Source organism: Natator depressus, chromosome 24, assembly GCF_965152275.1.
Source record: "Natator depressus isolate rNatDep1 chromosome 24, rNatDep2.hap1, whole genome shotgun sequence".
NCBI lineage: Eukaryota > Metazoa > Chordata > Testudines > Cheloniidae > Natator > Natator depressus.
This window is the reverse complement of record NC_134257.1, coordinates 7,845,480-7,863,293: the sequence shown is the minus strand read 5'-3', so window position 1 is coordinate 7,863,293 and position 17,814 is coordinate 7,845,480. Positions and strand designations below refer to the sequence as shown.

The following is a 17,814-nucleotide window of genomic DNA, read 5'->3' as shown; positions in this document are numbered from 1 at the left end:
CACGCTTGCACTTCTGAGTGGCTTTCTGTAAACCTGAAACCGAATCTAAAGGTGCAAAATCTGTCTTGCTTTTCAGGTCACTAGCTCACCCAACTGCACAGACCTGAACAGCATTTGTCAGCCAACTGAGTTCATCTCCCGACACAACACCGAAGGCATTTTCACCTTCGTAGATCACCGCTGCGTGGGTACAGTTGGCTACCAACCACAGGTGAGAAACGGTAGACGCTTCCCAATGTAGAGTGCTGCAATTCAAACCGGCTTCCCCTCCTCCTCGCTCCACATGTCATGGCTTCGGTTGTCTGATAGAACTGAGCTAAAACAAATTAGTGCTTAAGTATTGACCCAGCCATCAATTTCAGCTCCACTAGTTGCTTAGAAAACAGATGAAAGGTGACAAATCTGAGGAGCTGTCCCAAATTGAGGTGTCAATAGAGGAAGTTTTGAAATGCATCAATACATTAAACAGTAATAAGTCACCAGGTGGTATTCACCCAAGCATTCTAAAGGAGCTAAAATATGAAATTGCAGAACTACTGACTGTGGTATGTCCCCTATCACTTAAATCAATTTCAGTACCAAACGACTGGAGGATCGCTAATGTGACACCAATTTTTAAAAAAGGCTCCAGGGTGATCCTGCCAGTTACAGGCCGGTAAGACTAATTTCAATACCAGGCAAATTGGCTGAAACTATAGTAAAGAACAGAATTATCAAACCCCTAGATAAACACGATTTGTTGGGGAAGAGTCAACACAGCTCTTCTAAAGGGAAATCATGCCTCGCCAGTCTACTGGAATTTCTTTGAGGGTGTCAACAAAGACGTGGACAAGGGTGATCCAGTGGGTATAATGTACTTGGACTTTCAGAAAGTCTTTGACAAGGTCCCTTACCAAAGGCTCGTAAGCAAAGTACGCAGTCATGGGATAAGAGGGAAGGTCCTCTCATGGATCAGTAACAGGTTAAAAGACAGGAAACAATGGTTAGGAATAAATGGTCAGTTTTCAGATTGGAGAGAGGTAAATAGCGGTGTCCCCCAGGAATCTGTACTGCGATCAGTGGTGGTCAACATGTTCATAAATGATCTGGAAAAAGGGGTAAACAGGGAGGTGGCAAAGTTTGCAGATGATACAAATTTACTCAAGATAGTTAAGTCCAAAGCAGACTGTGAAGAGTTACAAAGGATCTTACAAAACTGGGTGACCGGGCAACAGAATAGTAGATGAAATTCAGTGTTGATAAATGCAAAATAGTGCATATTGGAAAACATAATCCAACTGTACATACAAAATGGAGTCTAAATTAGCTGTTACCACTCGAGATCTTGGAGTTGTGGATAGTTCTCTGAAAACATCCGCTTTGTGTGCAGCGTCAGTTAAAAAAGTGAACAATGTCGGGAACCATTAGGAGAGGGATAGATAATAAGACAGTAAATATCATAATGCCACTCTATAAATCCCTGGTGTCATAAATATAAAGGGAAGGGTAACCACCTTTCTGTATACAGTGCTATAAAATCCCTCCTGGCCAGAGGCAACATCCTGTTACCTGTAAAGGGTTAAGAAGCTCAACTAACCTGGCTGGCACCTGACCCAAAGGACCAATAAGGGGATAAAATACTTTCAAATCTTGAGGGGGGGGGAAAGGTTTTTGTCTGTGCTCTTTGTTTACGTGGTGTTCTCTCTTGGGACTGAGAGAAGCCAGACAGAAATCCATCTTCTCCAACCCATCCTAATCCAAGTCTCCAATATTGCAACCAGCATAGGTAAGCCAGGCAAGGCGGATTAGTTTATCTTTTGTTTTATGTGAATTTCCCCTGTGTTAAGAGGGAGGTTTATTCCTGTTTTCTGTAACTTTAAGGTTTTGCCCAGAGGGGGATCCTCTGTGTTTTGAATCTGAATACCCTGTAAAGTATTTTCCATCCTGATTTTACAGAGATGATTTTTACCTTTCTTTTTTTTAATAAAACCCTTCTTTTAAGAACCTGAGTGATTTTTCCATTGTTCCAAGATCCAGGGGTTTGGATCTTCGATGATTTTGTAACCAATTGGTTAGGATATTATTCTCAAGCCTCCCCAGGAAAGGGGGTGTGTAGGGCTTGGGGGGATATTTTGGCGGGAAGACGTCTCCAAGTGGGCTCTTTCCCTGTTTTTTGTTTAAAACACTTGGTGGTGGCAGCATACTGTTCAAGGACAAGGCAAAGTTTGTACCTTGGGGAAGTTTTTAACCTAAGCTGGTAAGAATAAGCTTAGGGGGTCTTTCATGCGGGTCCCCACATCTGTACCCTAGAGTTCAGAGTGGGGAAGGAACCCTGACACATGATATGCCCACACCTTGAATGCTGAGTGCAGTTCTGGTCATCCCATCTCAAAAAATATATATTAGAAACGGGAAAACTACAGAGAAGGGCAACAAAAATGATGCCAGGGTGTGGAACAGCTTCTGTATGAGGCGGGATTAAAAAGACTGGGACTGTTCATCTTGAAAAAGAGGCGACCAAAGCGGGATAGGACGGAGGTCTGTAAAATCATGACCGGTGTGGAGAAAGTGAAGAAAGAAGTGTTATTGACCTCTTCGTGTAACACAAGAACTGGGGTCACCCGATGAAATTAATAGGCAGCAGATTTAAAACAAAGGAAGTATTTCTTCACACAAGGCGCAGTCAACCTGTGGAACTCATTGCCAGGGGATGTTGTGAAGGCCAAAACTATAACTGAATTCAAAAGAAGAATTAGGAGGATAGGTCCATCAATGGTTATTAGCCAAGACGGTCAAGGATGCAATCCCATGCTCTGGGTGTCCCTAAGCCTCTGACTGCTAGAGTCTGAGACTACCAGGAGATGGATTCCTCAGTAATCTGTTCTGTTCATTCCCTTTGAAGCATTTGGCATTGGCTATTGTCAGAAGACAGGACTCTGGGCTAGATGGAGCATTGGGATGACCCAGCGTGGCCATTCTGATGTTCTTGTGTAACACAGATCAGTGGAGGGAGGTGGATCTGGCATATATTTAGAGCAAATTTGATTAAGGCAAGGTCTTTGACTCCACTTTTGAGTTACAAATTAAACATCAGGGTCAACTGCTGTGGTGCTGTGTTTTGTAAAAGTGCATCAATTCCTAAAATAGGTGGGTGTCCTGATGTTTTTGTCCCAGAGAGTTGTATGTGGGAGTTGTAAGCATTAGTCCAAATGGAGCTATTCGAGCAGGCCGAAAGCAGGAAGTTCGCTTATTAAGTGGAGACTTTTTTTTTCCTTTCCTCTTCAAAATTAGGAACTCTTGGGGAAAGACATTGTGGATTTCTGCCACCCGGAAGACCAGCAGCTTTTGCGAGACAGCTTTCAGCAGGTAATATATTTAGCCACCGTGGCTGCTTACAACTTGATATGCATCCAGGTTGTAAACCAATATTCCTATTGGCCGTCTGCTGTGCAGTGGAACTAAACTGGTTTAGATTTTTATCAAGGCAGGAATCACACCTCACTGGCCTTAAATTTCTCAGTTACTGAGTAGCATACATTTGAATAGATTATTAAACACAGGAGAACTTGCTAACATGCAAAATGAAACTAGGTGGGTTTGTGTGTCTAATTTATTTTTGAATTCCTCCTTTTGCTGCTAGTTGTCTGAGACCAGAGATGTGAGTACAAAGTCTTGACATTAAGGCCATGCTTCAGTTGCTGTGTTCTAACACCAGTTCATCTGCCTTGCCATGCGTAAGGTGTCCGAACTTTAAATGGATGTGGCTTGCTGGCCCTCTTGATGTTGTTACTCTCTCCTCTGAGGGCGCTTGACTTGACAGGGCAGGAAAGACTCCACTACTGATGATTCTGAAAAGCGGCTCCTCATTCATTTGACCCAATAGTAAGAATTATAAACAGCGGACAATCTTTGGTTGCTGGAGAAATTAACTTTTTTGTTGTTGTTTTCATATATTCCATTGCTGCAAAAAGCATTAATTGAAGGCATAAGAAAATGATACATTCCACTCCCATATCATCATCCTGGGAAGTCAGACCATTGGAGGAATATTAAGAGTTTAAAAGAATAGAGTAGTTGTATTGTGACTGGGAAGCAAGGTACGATATTATAGCCTTTTGACAAAGAATGCCAAAGTCAGCTGCTAGCAGGGTGGGTGTTTGCTTATAAACACTGTTCTCAAACGTCTTTTTATCAGGTATTACTGATGGCGTTAAATTTTTCTAGGTGGTGAAGTTAAAAGGCCAGGTTCTGTCAGTCATGTTCCGATTCCGGTCCAAAAACCGTGAATGGCTCTGGATGAGAACCAGCTCCTTTACCTTCCAGAACCCCTACTCAGATGAGATTGAGTACATCATCTGTACCAACACCAACGTTAAGTATGTACATGGCAATGGCTTTCAATCCATGAGCACTTTCAGCGATAGCATATGCACTTTGCCTGATCTAGTGCCTCCCAGTATGACCAGCTACACAGACCGGATGCTTTACGAGCTCGGGTTCTTCCACCATCACCCCCTCTTTCTCCCCCCTCCCCCCCCCAAGCTTCTGTGCTTTCTTAAAAAAAATCACTAACTACACTGGGCAGCATCCTGACAGTGGTGTAGTGCGTGCTATGAAATGCTTTTAATATGCATAACATGGAATTTTTTTGGATGCTCAGTTGGGAGTTTAGGGAGCTGTCAAAATTCAGTTGTTTAACTCCTTAACTTGCTGGTGGTGCACGGACTCTTCAGGCTGTTCATCTGCATTTGGAGTGTTAATACTAGGACGGTGTATTTTAATGTAGCACTTGGCTTCCATGGCAGCAGGACGAGGCATGGATAGTTTGGGGCCCGGATTTGCTTGAATGTGAGCAGGAAAATCCTCAGCTGACACTAGAAAGTAAATATTGACTTTGGTGTTGTCTGCTTGCTTCAGTAGCTCATCCTAGAGTCAGGAAAGAATCTCCCCTAATTGTGACACTGCAGTAAAAATTGTGCTCTCTCTGTTACTATCTTCACAACCCACCACCCGTTCCCTTCTTGGCCATCATGATGGCATGGCAGTACTGTGCCATAGTTGGCTCTCCATTGTGGGTAGTGAAGGGATGCTGCCTCTTCCTAGGGGGAGCACGAGGCTCTTTATACAGGCCTGGCACTTGATATCCTGAGAGGGAACGTTCGAGTCTGGCAGGCATGTATCTTGTAGTTGCAGAGCTAGTATTAGCCTTAAAGGACATCTGCCCAGCTGGACAAGAGGCAGCCAGGCCAGCTGAGTTGGATGTTCAGGGTCTTTTCTGGACCTTTCTCAATCACGCTGTACAGTCAGCAGTACACCTTATCCACGCACCAGTAGGAGAAACCCAGTCTAATCGGACTCCCTTAAAAAGATTCAGAGCAATATTAATCCGGTCCCTCTAGGGGCTTCCCTTTGGTTCTAGACCACCATGGTATGAGCACAGGGTAAGGATCCAAGAATCTGTATTCTAATCACGCCTCTGATGTGCACTTAGCTTTTCCTGGCATTAGAGGCATCTCTTTGACTGTATTCTCTCCTCCTCTTATTTAGTCCACATAAATCCATTCCCATTTCCATACTCCAGCTTCCAAATATACCACGCAAGTTCAGACCAGAAAAGCACAGCTGTGCATCAGATAGCATATGGTGCACTCCAGCTGCCTGGCTCTTCACTAAGTGCACTGTGCTTAGTTTTATTTTTCACAGACCCAAGTACTCTCTGCTGGGCAGAAGCAACAGCGTTTAAAACACATGTTGAGAGATACCAGATTTTTCTACCTTACGGGAAAGCTTGTTAAAGTTGAGTTACATTCCCCTGTACAGACTTCACGACTAGACAGAAGCGGAGCCCAGAGGCTATTTCTAGGGTTTATATTAGGGTTAACAGTGGCCCCTTACTGAGAGCATCCTGCTCGATCCATGATTTATTTACTGACTCAAATGGTAAGTCATGTATGCTTTAGGCCAGACAATCTTGGGAGTGCTGATTATTTGAGATGTATTTAAGACTGGTGAGGCTTCCAGTGTACACAAATTTGATAGCTTTTCTTCCTGTTGCGTATCTTGGGGGGACTAGTGCCCTTTGGATCATAGATGTGTATCCCATTAGATGTCTGATCTAAAGGCCGTTGAAGTTAGAGGATCATTCCATTGACTTCATTGGGCTTGTGCAAAGACGAGGCTCTTGGACCCACGACTGAACCAAAAAAGGCAAATTTTAAAGGACAGTAACTGACATGTGCACCGTTCCTTTTCTCTCTCCCTTTTTTTTAAACAACACTAAGGAACTCAAGTCAGGAGTCTCGGCCTGCTGTGTCTAACTCGATGCAGCGGCCACAGCAAGGACAGAATGTCAGCCTTCCCCTGGACATGGGCACAGCTCAGCTGGCGTCAAGGTGAGTGGATTCTACTGTGCCTTTAACTTTGATCATCTCCCTTCTCTTCCCTTACCTGGCCACCTTATTTTTGTAGGCCTGTCAGTTCTCTCTTCTCACCCCTACTTTGCTCTTTGCCAGAGGAGCAGACACTCTAGGGTTAAATGTCTGAGTCAAGAGCTCCAAAATATTTATTACAGCAATCAGCTGACCTAGTTAAGTAGCAAAGCTAATGCTGAACTGGCAATTAATTTTTAAATGAGCGGAAAAGAAGAATAGCTGATCTGCTGGAGTCCAGTGGGCCAGGCAGGAGATTGATTGCTTACAAGAGAATTGAATGGTTGATGTTGTGAGCCTCTGTTGCAGAAACTTCCTTTTGCAGGGTGGCGTCTTAATCGGGTCATGCTGGAAAATATTGGGTTTTGATGGGGGTTGAGCATAGGCAGAATCTCCAGTAGCTCTGTAGCAGTCCTGCTTGCTTGTGTAGAGACACTCCAATTCCTGGCTGCCGGTGGGTCAGGGCTTAGTTAGCTCGGTTGTTTTTAGCAGACCCAGTTCTTATTACATTTACGTTCTATTTTAGGCAGCAGCAGCCACAACAGACTGAGATGGAAGTGGTCCCAGGAAGAGAGAGTCTGTCTGGTTACGACCACTCGCAGGTAAATCAGCAGGGATCTTGATGGTCTTTGTTCTGTGTGTTGTGATCTGTCCCTGACTGTAGATGAAAACTGGCCCATATAGCAGTAACTTGAGAGCACCGCGTGGGAGTCTGAGTTGCTGGGTTTCACTGGAGCCCATGTTGTGACTTTCTGAGAAGAGAGAGTTGGGCCTGCCACCTGCCCTGCATGAGTAGTGCCCTCATCTCTCCATCAGGTGTGCTGGCACAGCCTCTCCTGCAGGGCAGGGCAAAGCTGCTTCCAGAATTCTGAGCCCACTGGTGCTCAGTCCCTCTGCTTGGGGTGCCCATGTCCCCCAAGAACTGCCTCGTGCACCCCCCCCATTCTTGAGCTGTTGTCAATACACTCAGCACCATCAGTCTGGAACAATTCAAGTGGATATTGAGACTGCGCTAAAGCACCTTGCAGACCAAGGTGTATGTAAAAAGCCAGGCAACAAATGCCGTCTGCTCTTTATCATAGACAGTGGGTTCCTAAGTGGTTTCCACTGTAACCTCAGAGACATCTCTGTTTTGCCTACTGGTTGCTTGTGCTTATATCTCCCTCCTGTGATCCAGGTTGCTGTCCAGCCTGTGACTGCTGCTGGCCCAGAACGCAGCAAACCACTGGAAAAAGCGGAGGCTCTGTTTAGTCAGGAGAGGGACCCACGGTTCAGTGAAATCTACTCCAATATCAATACAGGTAGGGACTGTGCTGCGCAGAGGCTGCTGAGTTAGCCTGGACGTTCAGTTGACTCTGTTCCTCGATCTCAGTCCTGGCTCAGTATCATCACTTGTTCTGTTTAAATTAATCTAGTGCTAGGGACAGGTGCTGAAGTGGCAGTGGAGAGGGAAGTCCCTTCTGTTGCAGAACAGGAATGTCTCAGGCACCCCACTCACCCACCAGTCTGCCTCTAAGCTTTTCCCCCTGATTGCTGCCTTCCCACCAGTGCCTGCCTGACTGCAGTCAGCATCTTGGCAATGCTTCGGGGGAGGGCGGCAAGGGCAGTCTTTTGACCTACACCTTGGACCAAGTTTCCCAGGTGTGGGATCGCCTCATAACCCCTTCTGCCTATCCCCAGAGAGCAGATTTGTTTTCTGTGACTCAGAACAGACAACCGTGAATGTCCTAAGCCCCAAAAAGATCTTAAGGCAAAGCTTATTAGAAAATTGAGAGGAAATCAAATTAAATAAGCTGTTATGGAACCATCTGCAGTCTGAGTCTGGGTAATGTCTGTAACAAGACTGTCCCTTATCTAGCCAAGCTGTTTAAGCCAAAGAATCAAACTTGACGTGGAGAGCTCAGGTGTTTAGCTCCCTTGCTAACAGCCTTTGTCTTGGCCTCCCTCCATCAGCATTGCCTTGTCACAGGCTCTAACCTGTTTGCCTTTCTTTCACAGATCAGAGCAAAGCCATTCCTGCCAGCACAGTGTCGGCCAATCAGCCACTCTTCCCCCAGGGAAACTCTTTCACTCCTACGCGGCCCGCCGAAAGTTTCAGGTGAAGTTGGTGCGCTGGATGGGGTCGGGTTGCTGTGAATTGTGTCTTTCTCTTTGTATTCTGTCTATCCAGGCTTAGTTTTCTGGAGGGGCAACAGAAGAAACGAAGGGTGACAGTGCTTTGTGGTGTCTTGCCACTCCTGAAAGATAAGTGGACCATAATAACCATCCAGAATGAACACACTCTGTTGCCCTAAAGGGGACTCTCCCATGCACCAGAATTGACTGTTTGTTGCAAGCGCTGGATCATATCACAATGAAATATGCCTGCCGTTCTTAAAATGCAAGTTTAAACCAAACCCCTAGGAAATATTTGCATGTGCCAGGGTGTCCCTAGTACTCAGACACCATTGTCTTTTCGTTCATTGAAACCATTTGGTTCTGCATGTTTGCTTATATTAATTGCCTGCCAGACAGTAGCTAGACGCTGGTGGAAATATTACTATAAATGGACAGACAGCAGAGGCAGAAGTGCATGCTCTGTCACATCCTCTCCAAGTTTAGGCTAGCCTCTTGTTTTGTAATTGAGGTATCTAAGTTGTGTGGGGACGGTAGATTATCTCCAGATGCGTAGTACCTGTCTGCCTATGCTTGTAATGCCTCGTAAGGCACATCTAGTGATAATGGTTAAATGGTTAAATCTGGGCTAACTCTTTAATGGTTAAATCTGGGCTAACTCTTTAAAGCATGTTTTCTTCTATTCTAGGAGCAGTAGCATGGTACCCCCTGTCAACATCATCCAGCAGCAGCCTGCTTCAGCAGGCCAGATTTTAGCTCAGATTTCTCGCCACTCCAGCACCACTCCAGTCACTGCAACCAACTGGGTGTCGGTGACACGACCGTCCTTCACGGCACGGGTAATATTTCCTAGAAGGCCCAGGAGCCTTCTCCCAAGGGATACACACGCGCCCCTCGTTGTCCTGAGAATTGCTCGTTCGTTAGCTGCGTGTAGCAATAAAGTGCTCCGATGGGGTTGCCTTCTGAATAGCAGAGTGATGGAGAAATTTCTCTGGCAAGTGGAGTAGGTCGTATTGGATGCATTCAACAACTCCAGTTTGACAGCGATTGCTGTCTCTTAATACAGGAACTCCCCGCTTAACGTGGTCGTTCTGTTCCTGAAAAATGCGACTTTAAGCGAAACGATGTTAAGCGAATCCAGTTTCCCCATAAGACTTAACGTAAATGGGGGGGGGTTAGGTTCCAGGGAAATTTTTTTCACCAGACAAAAGACTATATATATTTTAAACAAACAATTTAATACTGTACACAGTGATGATGATTGTGAAGCTTGGTTGAGGTGGAGGAGTCAGAGGGTGGGATATTTCCCAGGGAATGCCTTACTGCTAAATGACGAACTAGCAATTGGCTGAGCCCTCAAGGGTTAACTCTCACGCTCTACAAGGCAGCAGGAAAGGAGGGAGGGCAGACAGTGACACACACCCTGTGTGTGTTTGAGAGATGGAGATGTGCATTTCCCCTTTAAGTATGAAGAGGGGTTGGAAGTACACTGCCTTGTTAATTGACTACAGCTGCTGCCTAAGGCAGCAGCTCCCTTGGTCAGTGTGTCCACCCTGCTCTATGGAAGATGGGGTAAGTGGGGTGCAGGAGCAGAGGGGAGGGGGGACACCCTGACATTAGCCCCCCTCTTTTTCCCCTCCCCCCCCCCCACAGCAAGCAGGAGTCTCGGGGAGCAGCTCCAAGGCAGAGGGCAGGAGCAGCACATGGCGGGGGGGGAGCGACAGCTGAACTGCTGGCAATTGATAGCCTGCTGAGCAGCTGCTGCACAGGGAACTTAGGGGAGTGGGGAGCTGATGGGGGGCTGCCGGTCCACCCTGGTTCCAACCACCCACCAGCTAGCTCCACCGGGCTGCTCTTCCTGCAAGCAGTGGACAAAGCAGGAGGCTGCCAAATGATGTTAGAAGGGAGCATTGCACAACTTTAAGTGAGCATGTTCCCTAACTGATCAGAAACGTAACAGTGTTAACCGGGACGACTTTAAGTGAGGGGTTCCTGTAGCTGAAATCCCAGCAGCTGCTTGTGTGAATTGGTCCAGATCCATTTCTAAGGAGTCAAGTGTTCGACCTCCACCCTGAAAAGAATTGCTCCATCATTGCACCGAACTGGGGCCCCTCTGGCACAATCAGCAGTAAGAGTAAAGCTCGTCTGAGCAGGAGACAGAACTTCATCGGGGCTGGTCCCAGACGGGAATGAACGCCCCCGAGGAACGAAGGTCCATCCTAAACCTCCCCCTCATTTTCTGCTCCAAGGGCAAGGTGCTCTTCTCTGACCTGGCCTTTCCTGTTAGATAAATGCATAGCGACAGGTATATTTATAAAAACCAGAAGAAACCCGCTATTAAACCAAGGCACTTCACTGTACATCCTTCTCCCTTTGGGGAGAGAACAAATATGTGACAGGTGTGTAGTCCTGTTTAATGCACGGCTGGAAGGCGCTCAGCTACTAGAGAGAGTTCCTGCAGGTGCAGGGCTGGGGCAGATTGGCAGGGAGAAGCTTGCAATGCACATGCTGTACCTTCTTCATAGACAGGGAACATCGGTCACCAGAGCTGGGTCAGTCCAGCACTCTCCACCGTTTTCAGATTAGGAGCAGAGTAAATACAGCGTTTACTTCTCTCTTGTTGCTGTTCTAGCAAGTGGCTTCCCAGACCGCAAAGACTCGGTCTCCTTCATTTGGAATGGGGAGTTTCCAAGGCACCCCTTCCTCTTTCAGCCCAATGTCAACACCTGGTTCCACGGCTTCCCCGGGTGGGGCTGCTTATCCGCCCCTCGCCAACCGCAGCACTGGCTTTGGTAAGTGTCGTTCGCGTCACATAGGGAATATAGGTAGGATCTTGCTGGGGAGGTGGGACCAGGGTAAAAATCTCCTTTAAGAAGAGGCTTGTTTGGATTTGTGCTTCAGGATGGGGTAGGGCCAAATTTGGGCCAGGTGTGGGCAGATGCAGCTCCCCAGGGCCTTGGTCTGGTTTTTGTAAAGATGTCATGGATGCTCTACTGGTGTTACTTCTAAACCTGAATTCCAGCCTCTCCTCTCCCCCAGCTGCCCGACTGAGCAAGGGATGACTCAACCCAGAGACGCTCCCTACAGTTGCCGCATTGGGGTGGGGGCAGATAGAAGGGACTCCTAAAAATTCACAGGTTGGTTAGAGTTGGAAGGCACCTCTCGAATCCCATTGTCCTGACCTTGCCAGAAATTCAGTTCAGAGCTGGTTGGACAATATCGGGGATGGATCCTTCATATTATTGCAGGATCAGATTACCCTTGCTGCTACGTGGCTGGGCACTGGAAGCCCTCCCCACGTTGTTTGCCATACTAAGTTGTCCGCCTGAAGCAATGCCATTGACCAGCCAGGTCTTGTATTTACTGACCCTTTAAAGGCTCTTGGGTAGAGACTCTTCTGTGGACGCCACTCGCTGACCTTGTTCCTCTGTTGAACAGCCACTGAAACCGGGCAGACCCCAGCCCAGTTCCAGACACGGACAGCGGAAGGAGTTGGCATGTGGCCTCAGTGGCCAGGACAACACCTTGGGCGAAGTTCTGGGGAGCAGCACGTCCAGCAGCAGCCGAGCCAGCCTGAGGTCTTCCCAGTAAGATGGCATTTTCGTAACCCATTGAGGGAGGGCTGTAAATCCTGCGGGAACGTATGGGTTTACAAAAGCGCAGGAAGTTGGCTAGAGTGCAAGCGCCTTGGCCAGCATGATGTGAACGCCGTAATAAGCTCACATGGGGCTGGATTGCCGGGGAGGAACTGGTCAAGGGATCTGGAGCTGTTCACTTCTATTAGATAACTGGTTTGAATCTGGCTGAGTTTGGGATCCCAGCGGGGCCTGTCTTGTTCCAGTGGACAGGAGTCCACTTCACCCAGCACCACCAGAATTGGCTTGAATCATCAGTCTCGGAGGTACAAAAGTGGCCGCAGACTGACTTCCCCTCTGAGGCGTTTTGTCCATAAGTGGGCTAAGGCCTCCTGGCGGGGCGCTGTGCAGAGCTTGTGCTGCTGCCTGGGCTGGGCCTGCTGTGTGGAGAGAGGGAACAGCTGGGTTTTCAAAACAAAATACAGCCCCATAATGACTGTTCTGCAGGATTCCTCTCATCGTGCCCTCCACAGGGTCCAGGTGTCAGCTTCAGCCCCTAGGGGCGTGTGGCTACAGTTAGTCACTGATCGTATGAGAAATACAGCTGGTATCTAGACTCTGAAAGGCAGTTGGAATGTGTCTGCAGGAATCTTTAGCTTGTAAGCTCTTTGGGGAAGGGAGTATCTGTTCTGTTTTTGTACAGCTCCTAGCACAATGGGGCCTTAGTCCATGATGGGGGCTCCAGCTCCTACATGTGACTACAGGACAGATACAAAACTTATTTGTTCTCACAGGACATGCTGTCGATGCTGGGAGACCAGGGAACCAACTACAACAATGAAGAATTCCCAGACTTAAATATGTTCCCTACCTTTTCAGAATAAAAACAAAACAAAACTGAAACCCCCTCACAAATTTTATATAAATATCTATGTGTAAAGGAAAAAGCACCTACGTCTCTTTTCTCAGACTCCTGAACTTTCTAAACACTTCCTACTTTCTGGAGGTGGAAACTTCCAACCAAGAATCCAGAATGGACAGCTTGTCCCGAAGGAGGAGGCAGGGTCTTTGCAGTGCTGCCAGCCCTGCGTGGAAGATGCATGGGATTGTTCATCAGACGGCTTCAGGACTCATGAAGCATTGGAGAGTGTAGGAGAGAAACTCCCACAGACTGCGGGATGCATGCAAGAGGCTTACTCTGTGCACTGGGTTGGGAGGAGAGGCTCCTGGCTCCTTCAGCAAGCACCTCCCAAAGTTCATGAGGTGCTTTTTAAAAGTTTCAGTCTTCTATCCTGTGACCTTTTTAAAGACTTGTTGTAACTGTGCTGAAATGTTGGAACCTTTTCTCAAATGTTACCCTAGGATCGAGTTATAAAGGGTTAACACATGCTGGGGATTACAAATCCTTCTTGGTTTACCCAGCCTTTCTCATTGGGACTGCAGGTCACCTCAGCAAGGAAGGTTTTGTCTCATCTCTGGAGAGGAAGGAGTAAGGTTATTACTGGCTCCCCGGCTTGTGATCGGGTTGTGTTTGGTGAGAAGCTTCCATGTTCACAGGAGCTTAGCTTTGGAAGAACGTGTTTGTTTGAAATCCCATCTCTCTTCCATAAACAGTGCAATTAATATGGGTATTTTAGATAGCATGACCTATAAACTTGGATTTTTCATTCACTTAAAGATGGGAAAATAATGAGCCATAAAGTGTTAAATAATCATATGTAGCTTTTCTTTCTAGATGCACCGGTCCACAACTGATGGCTTCAGTGCTGCCATAAACCAGTGTTAAACGGGTTTTCAGTGAGTGTCTCTATTAAGAATAACATGGCGCTTTTAGTGCAACTTTTACCATTTTTATCTCCTTTCCCACAACCTCCATTTCTGAGTTGTAGGCCCAGCTCCTGTTGGAAACAGACTCTTCTGCCTGTCTAGCTTCTGGGTAAGGGATCTGGTAAATAGCCAAGAGTTGGGCCCTTCACTCTGCTATCAGAGTGGCAATCTCCAGTCTGATGTTCACTGATCCCTTAAAGAACTTCTTACTGCCAGGTGCTGATCTATTGCCAAAATACAAAATGGAGGAAAGCGAGAACTGTATTTAACTTAAAGATTCAAGCCTTGTGTTTGAATTTTCTGGCACCTTCCCTGGAAAATTTGTGGCAAACTTCACACTCCCTCCTGGCCCTGTTTTTGAAAAAGTGATGATGAATCCAGTACCCATGTCAAGAGTTTGCTGCTTGGATTCAGTAGGTGGGTCGGTCTGTTGTTGGGTTCAACGCTTGGAAACCAACTCTCCAATGCTGTGGTAGAAAAACAGAATCTTTCCTGAAAAGGGAAATCTGTTTTTCTTCTGGATTAAATCTGTTGGAAGCTAGTCTTGTTGCTTTAAAGCATGTACGCTTCGCCATGTTAAGTGAGATTAGGGATGCTGACCTCCTGGGGTGACCATCCTTCAGCCAGTAAGGTCAGAGCTCGACAAATAATGGAATTTGCACTGGTTGGCAATTTTGCAAAAGTAAAGAAGAAATTTGGCTGGGTTAAATTTATGATTTCATTTTGATTGTGAGCATTTCCAAGCTGCTGGGTTTTTTAAAAAAACATCAAAGGAAATTTTGAAACAAAGTTCTTTCAAACAAATATTTCAACGTTTTACATAAAATCAAGTAAGACTGAGTTTTGTTATAAACAAAACAGAACTGAACACAAATTCAGAGTGTTTCATTGGTGCAGGATCTGCGTTTTTCCACACTTTTGTGCAAAAAATTTTGCCTAGCTCTAATGGCAAGATTGTCAAAAGGAAGGGTGTGGTCTTTGTCTGGACTAGTAGATCTTGGAGCAGGTAGGGGTGGAGCAGTGTTGAGGAGGACCCTTTGCCAGCTCTCATATACCCTTCAAAGAGCAGATTTCCCAGATTTGTAGGACATGTGACCTCCGTCTGTGGAAGTATTGGGGCAAAACACATTTGTGTGAATAACTGTTGTAAAGTGTGATGAGACGTTTCAATATTTTCTGAACCCTGCCAGAGATGATATTGACACTAGGATTAGAAGAACCAAACCTATACTGTATTCTCATGCTTTCATTGTTAAAACGAGTGTTTGGACACTAGTGACCTTGGTCAAATCTTCAAAAACTCTGAAGTCCCGTCTCAAAAGTGATTCAAACGATCGCTTTTAAAAATGGGACTTGAGCTCCTAAATCACTTATGAGCTTTTGAAAATTTTACCCATATACTTAATCTGCTCTCTGCTGGGTGGATTATCAGGGTGTTGAGCTGAGCTAACAGCAGTAACTGCATTTGGCTCTTCTCTTCAGCTCTGGCCGTTCACCATGTTCCAAATAATGTTATCACTAGCTCTTTGGCTGTTGAGCCATGGGGTTTTCTCAGGCTTAGAGCAAATCTGTTTTGTAAAGTTGTAATGTGTTAATGCTCCCAGGTATTTGTACTCAGTATGGCAGTGTCTGCTTGTGAGTTAACTTGTATTAACAGGATGGCAGAAGCATGCGTGTGAGAATGACTAGAACTCTGTGACGTCTCCCGAATGGTAGCGCTGTATTCACTTTACCAGTCTCAAAAGGAGAAGGCAGCTCTGGCCTTGAAAACAGAACGAACCTGTTGTGACAAATGCTCTGAAACTATGTGGCCATAAGGGAAACCCCTGTTTCTACAGAAACCATGTACTGTATGCACACTATTGTAATGTGACATTGAATAGAAACGCAACCTTTTTCATTCTACTGCTCAAATCTTTCCTGGGGCTTGCAGGGGTGGGGGGAGAGACCACGTAATAAGGTCAGTAGCTTGGCTTTGTTTCTGCAGTCAGTCCTCTCTCGTGGTGCTCTGATTTTCCATCTCTATAGCAGAGAACAGGGCACGTGCATGGTCAGATGAGCTCCTGCTAGCTGGGTAATGACCTTCTCCACCATCACATTCGTAACTCCTAGGTGCTCATATTTGTTTCTTTCTTAGCTGGGCTGCTACCAGCAAGGGGGAGAACTTGGCTCTTAAACCGAGATGATGGCCCTTGCCAAGGAAAACTTGCCACCGTGATGGCTTGAGCTCCACCAGCCCTGACCTGGGGGGGACCATTTCCCCCAAGAGGTAGAGTTGGGGCCCCCCCCGTTGCTCAGTTGTAGGATGCGCATTGTCTGCAGGGGAAAAAGGGCACACTTCACTGACTCAGTGCTGTTGTGTGGGACAAGAGTCCTAGAACCTACCCCTGGCTCTGAGCTCACCTCACCTTAATGCAGTGGGATTCAGGCAGCCTCCTTGCCACCCACTGGACCGGAGGTTCCTAAACTTTTCTTACTGGCTACCCTCTTCCAGATCTACCAGCTGCCTGTAAACCCCTACCCTTCTCAACACTGATGATTTGTTCTTAACACTACCTGCCTTGAGCCATCTGTCTATATTTCACTGTTTTATGTACAGATATAATGCAAAGTATACAACCGAAACCCCCCCCCCCCCCAAATTCTGAGCTCAGTTAAATTGGACAATTGCTGAGCAACTGAACCCGCACTGTACCGTGATTGGAGGTGAGGGCTCTGTACGTCAGTGTGTCTGTGTTCTCACTGGTACATCTTGAAGTTAAATTAACTACTGTATTTTATATAACAAATTCTCAGAGTTTTAAAGCTTCATCTGAGTAGCCTGGTATGAAAATGCAATAAATAAAATCCACCGTTACACAATTTCTCCCACGTACCCCCAGAGATGTCTTACGTACTCCCAGAGGTACGTGTAACACACGTGGGGAACCCCTGCTCCTGACAAACTTTGGTGGTGGGCTTAATTAGGTGTTCCAATACTCCAGTACTGGGGTCCATATAAATACTTTATAGTCTGTAAACCCCAGATTTAAAGGACCCAGTAGGGAGGATTCAGGAGCTCTGGTGGGGCGGCCAGCCATAACTGGTGGGAAGCCCCTCTCCTCTTAGTGCTCAGACTTCATGGGGTTTGACCCTGCATTCCTTGGAATTAAATCAGTGCAGGGATGAGGCTTTTAAAAGCCTGATCCTGTGAAATCTTACATCCCATGGGAGTGGCTGGTTGTGCTCACCCTCCTGTGGAATGACACTGTGACCCTACACCTGTAGTACACCCCACGTGCCTGCAGATTACACCACGACCTAACTGAAGTGTCACCTGCTAGCTCAGCTTAGAAACCAAAAAACAGCTCTGGTTTTGCCATGCAGGTGAAAAGGGCTTGCATGAAATTATCGTTGGTTCTTTTCCTTCCCTGCTGCTCTGGATGCAAAGGAGGCAGAAAGTCTTATGAAAACAAAAAGTCCGGTAACCGAACTGAGAAAGGTTGACGTTCATTCAAGTCCCGTTTTTGATAATCAAATATGTTTGAATGTGAGTATTTTACTGAACAGTTTGGTTGGGGAGGGGCGGGGGACGGGAGACGCTAAACGTTCGTTCTTTTTTAAATGTTCTGTACTGAAGGCTTTGTGTTGTGACAGAGGTTGCAAATAATTATATGTAGCAGAGATTTTACAAGAAGATATTTTTTTTTCCTTTTTAAAAGTGCCGTCTCTCTTTTCTGTTGGGTGTCTTTTTACAAGCGTTCCACTGGCCTGACTAAACCCATTAGGCGTGCAAGACCTCCCTTGGGTGTGCTAATGGCCCTGGGTCTAATTGTGCCCTGCAGTCTGATGAGCCTCCAACCCAACTTTTTCTTTTTTCTTCCCAGTCCTTCTCCCTAGCTGTTGTGTGG

At 46.4% G+C, this 17,814-nt stretch overlaps 1 protein-coding gene across 2 annotated transcripts in view; it reads left to right on the top strand.

Annotated features, from left to right (window-relative positions):
* Positions 1-17,594, top strand: part of ARNT (aryl hydrocarbon receptor nuclear translocator) — a 43,684-nt gene extending 26,090 nt beyond the window's left edge. For both annotated transcript variants that reach the window (XM_074938965.1, XM_074938964.1), the window contains 11 exons: positions 77-211; positions 3,271-3,345; positions 4,204-4,355; positions 6,261-6,371; positions 6,934-7,009; positions 7,585-7,708; positions 8,406-8,505; positions 9,211-9,361; positions 11,155-11,314; positions 11,961-12,109; positions 12,892-17,594. In XM_074938965.1, coding sequence (XP_074795066.1) covers positions 77-211; positions 3,271-3,345; positions 4,204-4,355; positions 6,261-6,371; positions 6,934-7,009; positions 7,585-7,708; positions 8,406-8,505; positions 9,211-9,361; positions 11,155-11,314; positions 11,961-12,109; positions 12,892-12,981 — 1,323 coding nt within the window. In that variant the 3' untranslated portion in view covers positions 12,982-17,594. The remainder of the gene's footprint in view (positions 1-76; positions 212-3,270; positions 3,346-4,203; positions 4,356-6,260; positions 6,372-6,933; positions 7,010-7,584; positions 7,709-8,405; positions 8,506-9,210; positions 9,362-11,154; positions 11,315-11,960; positions 12,110-12,891) is intronic.
* The last annotated feature ends 220 nt before the right edge of the window (positions 17,595-17,814 follow it).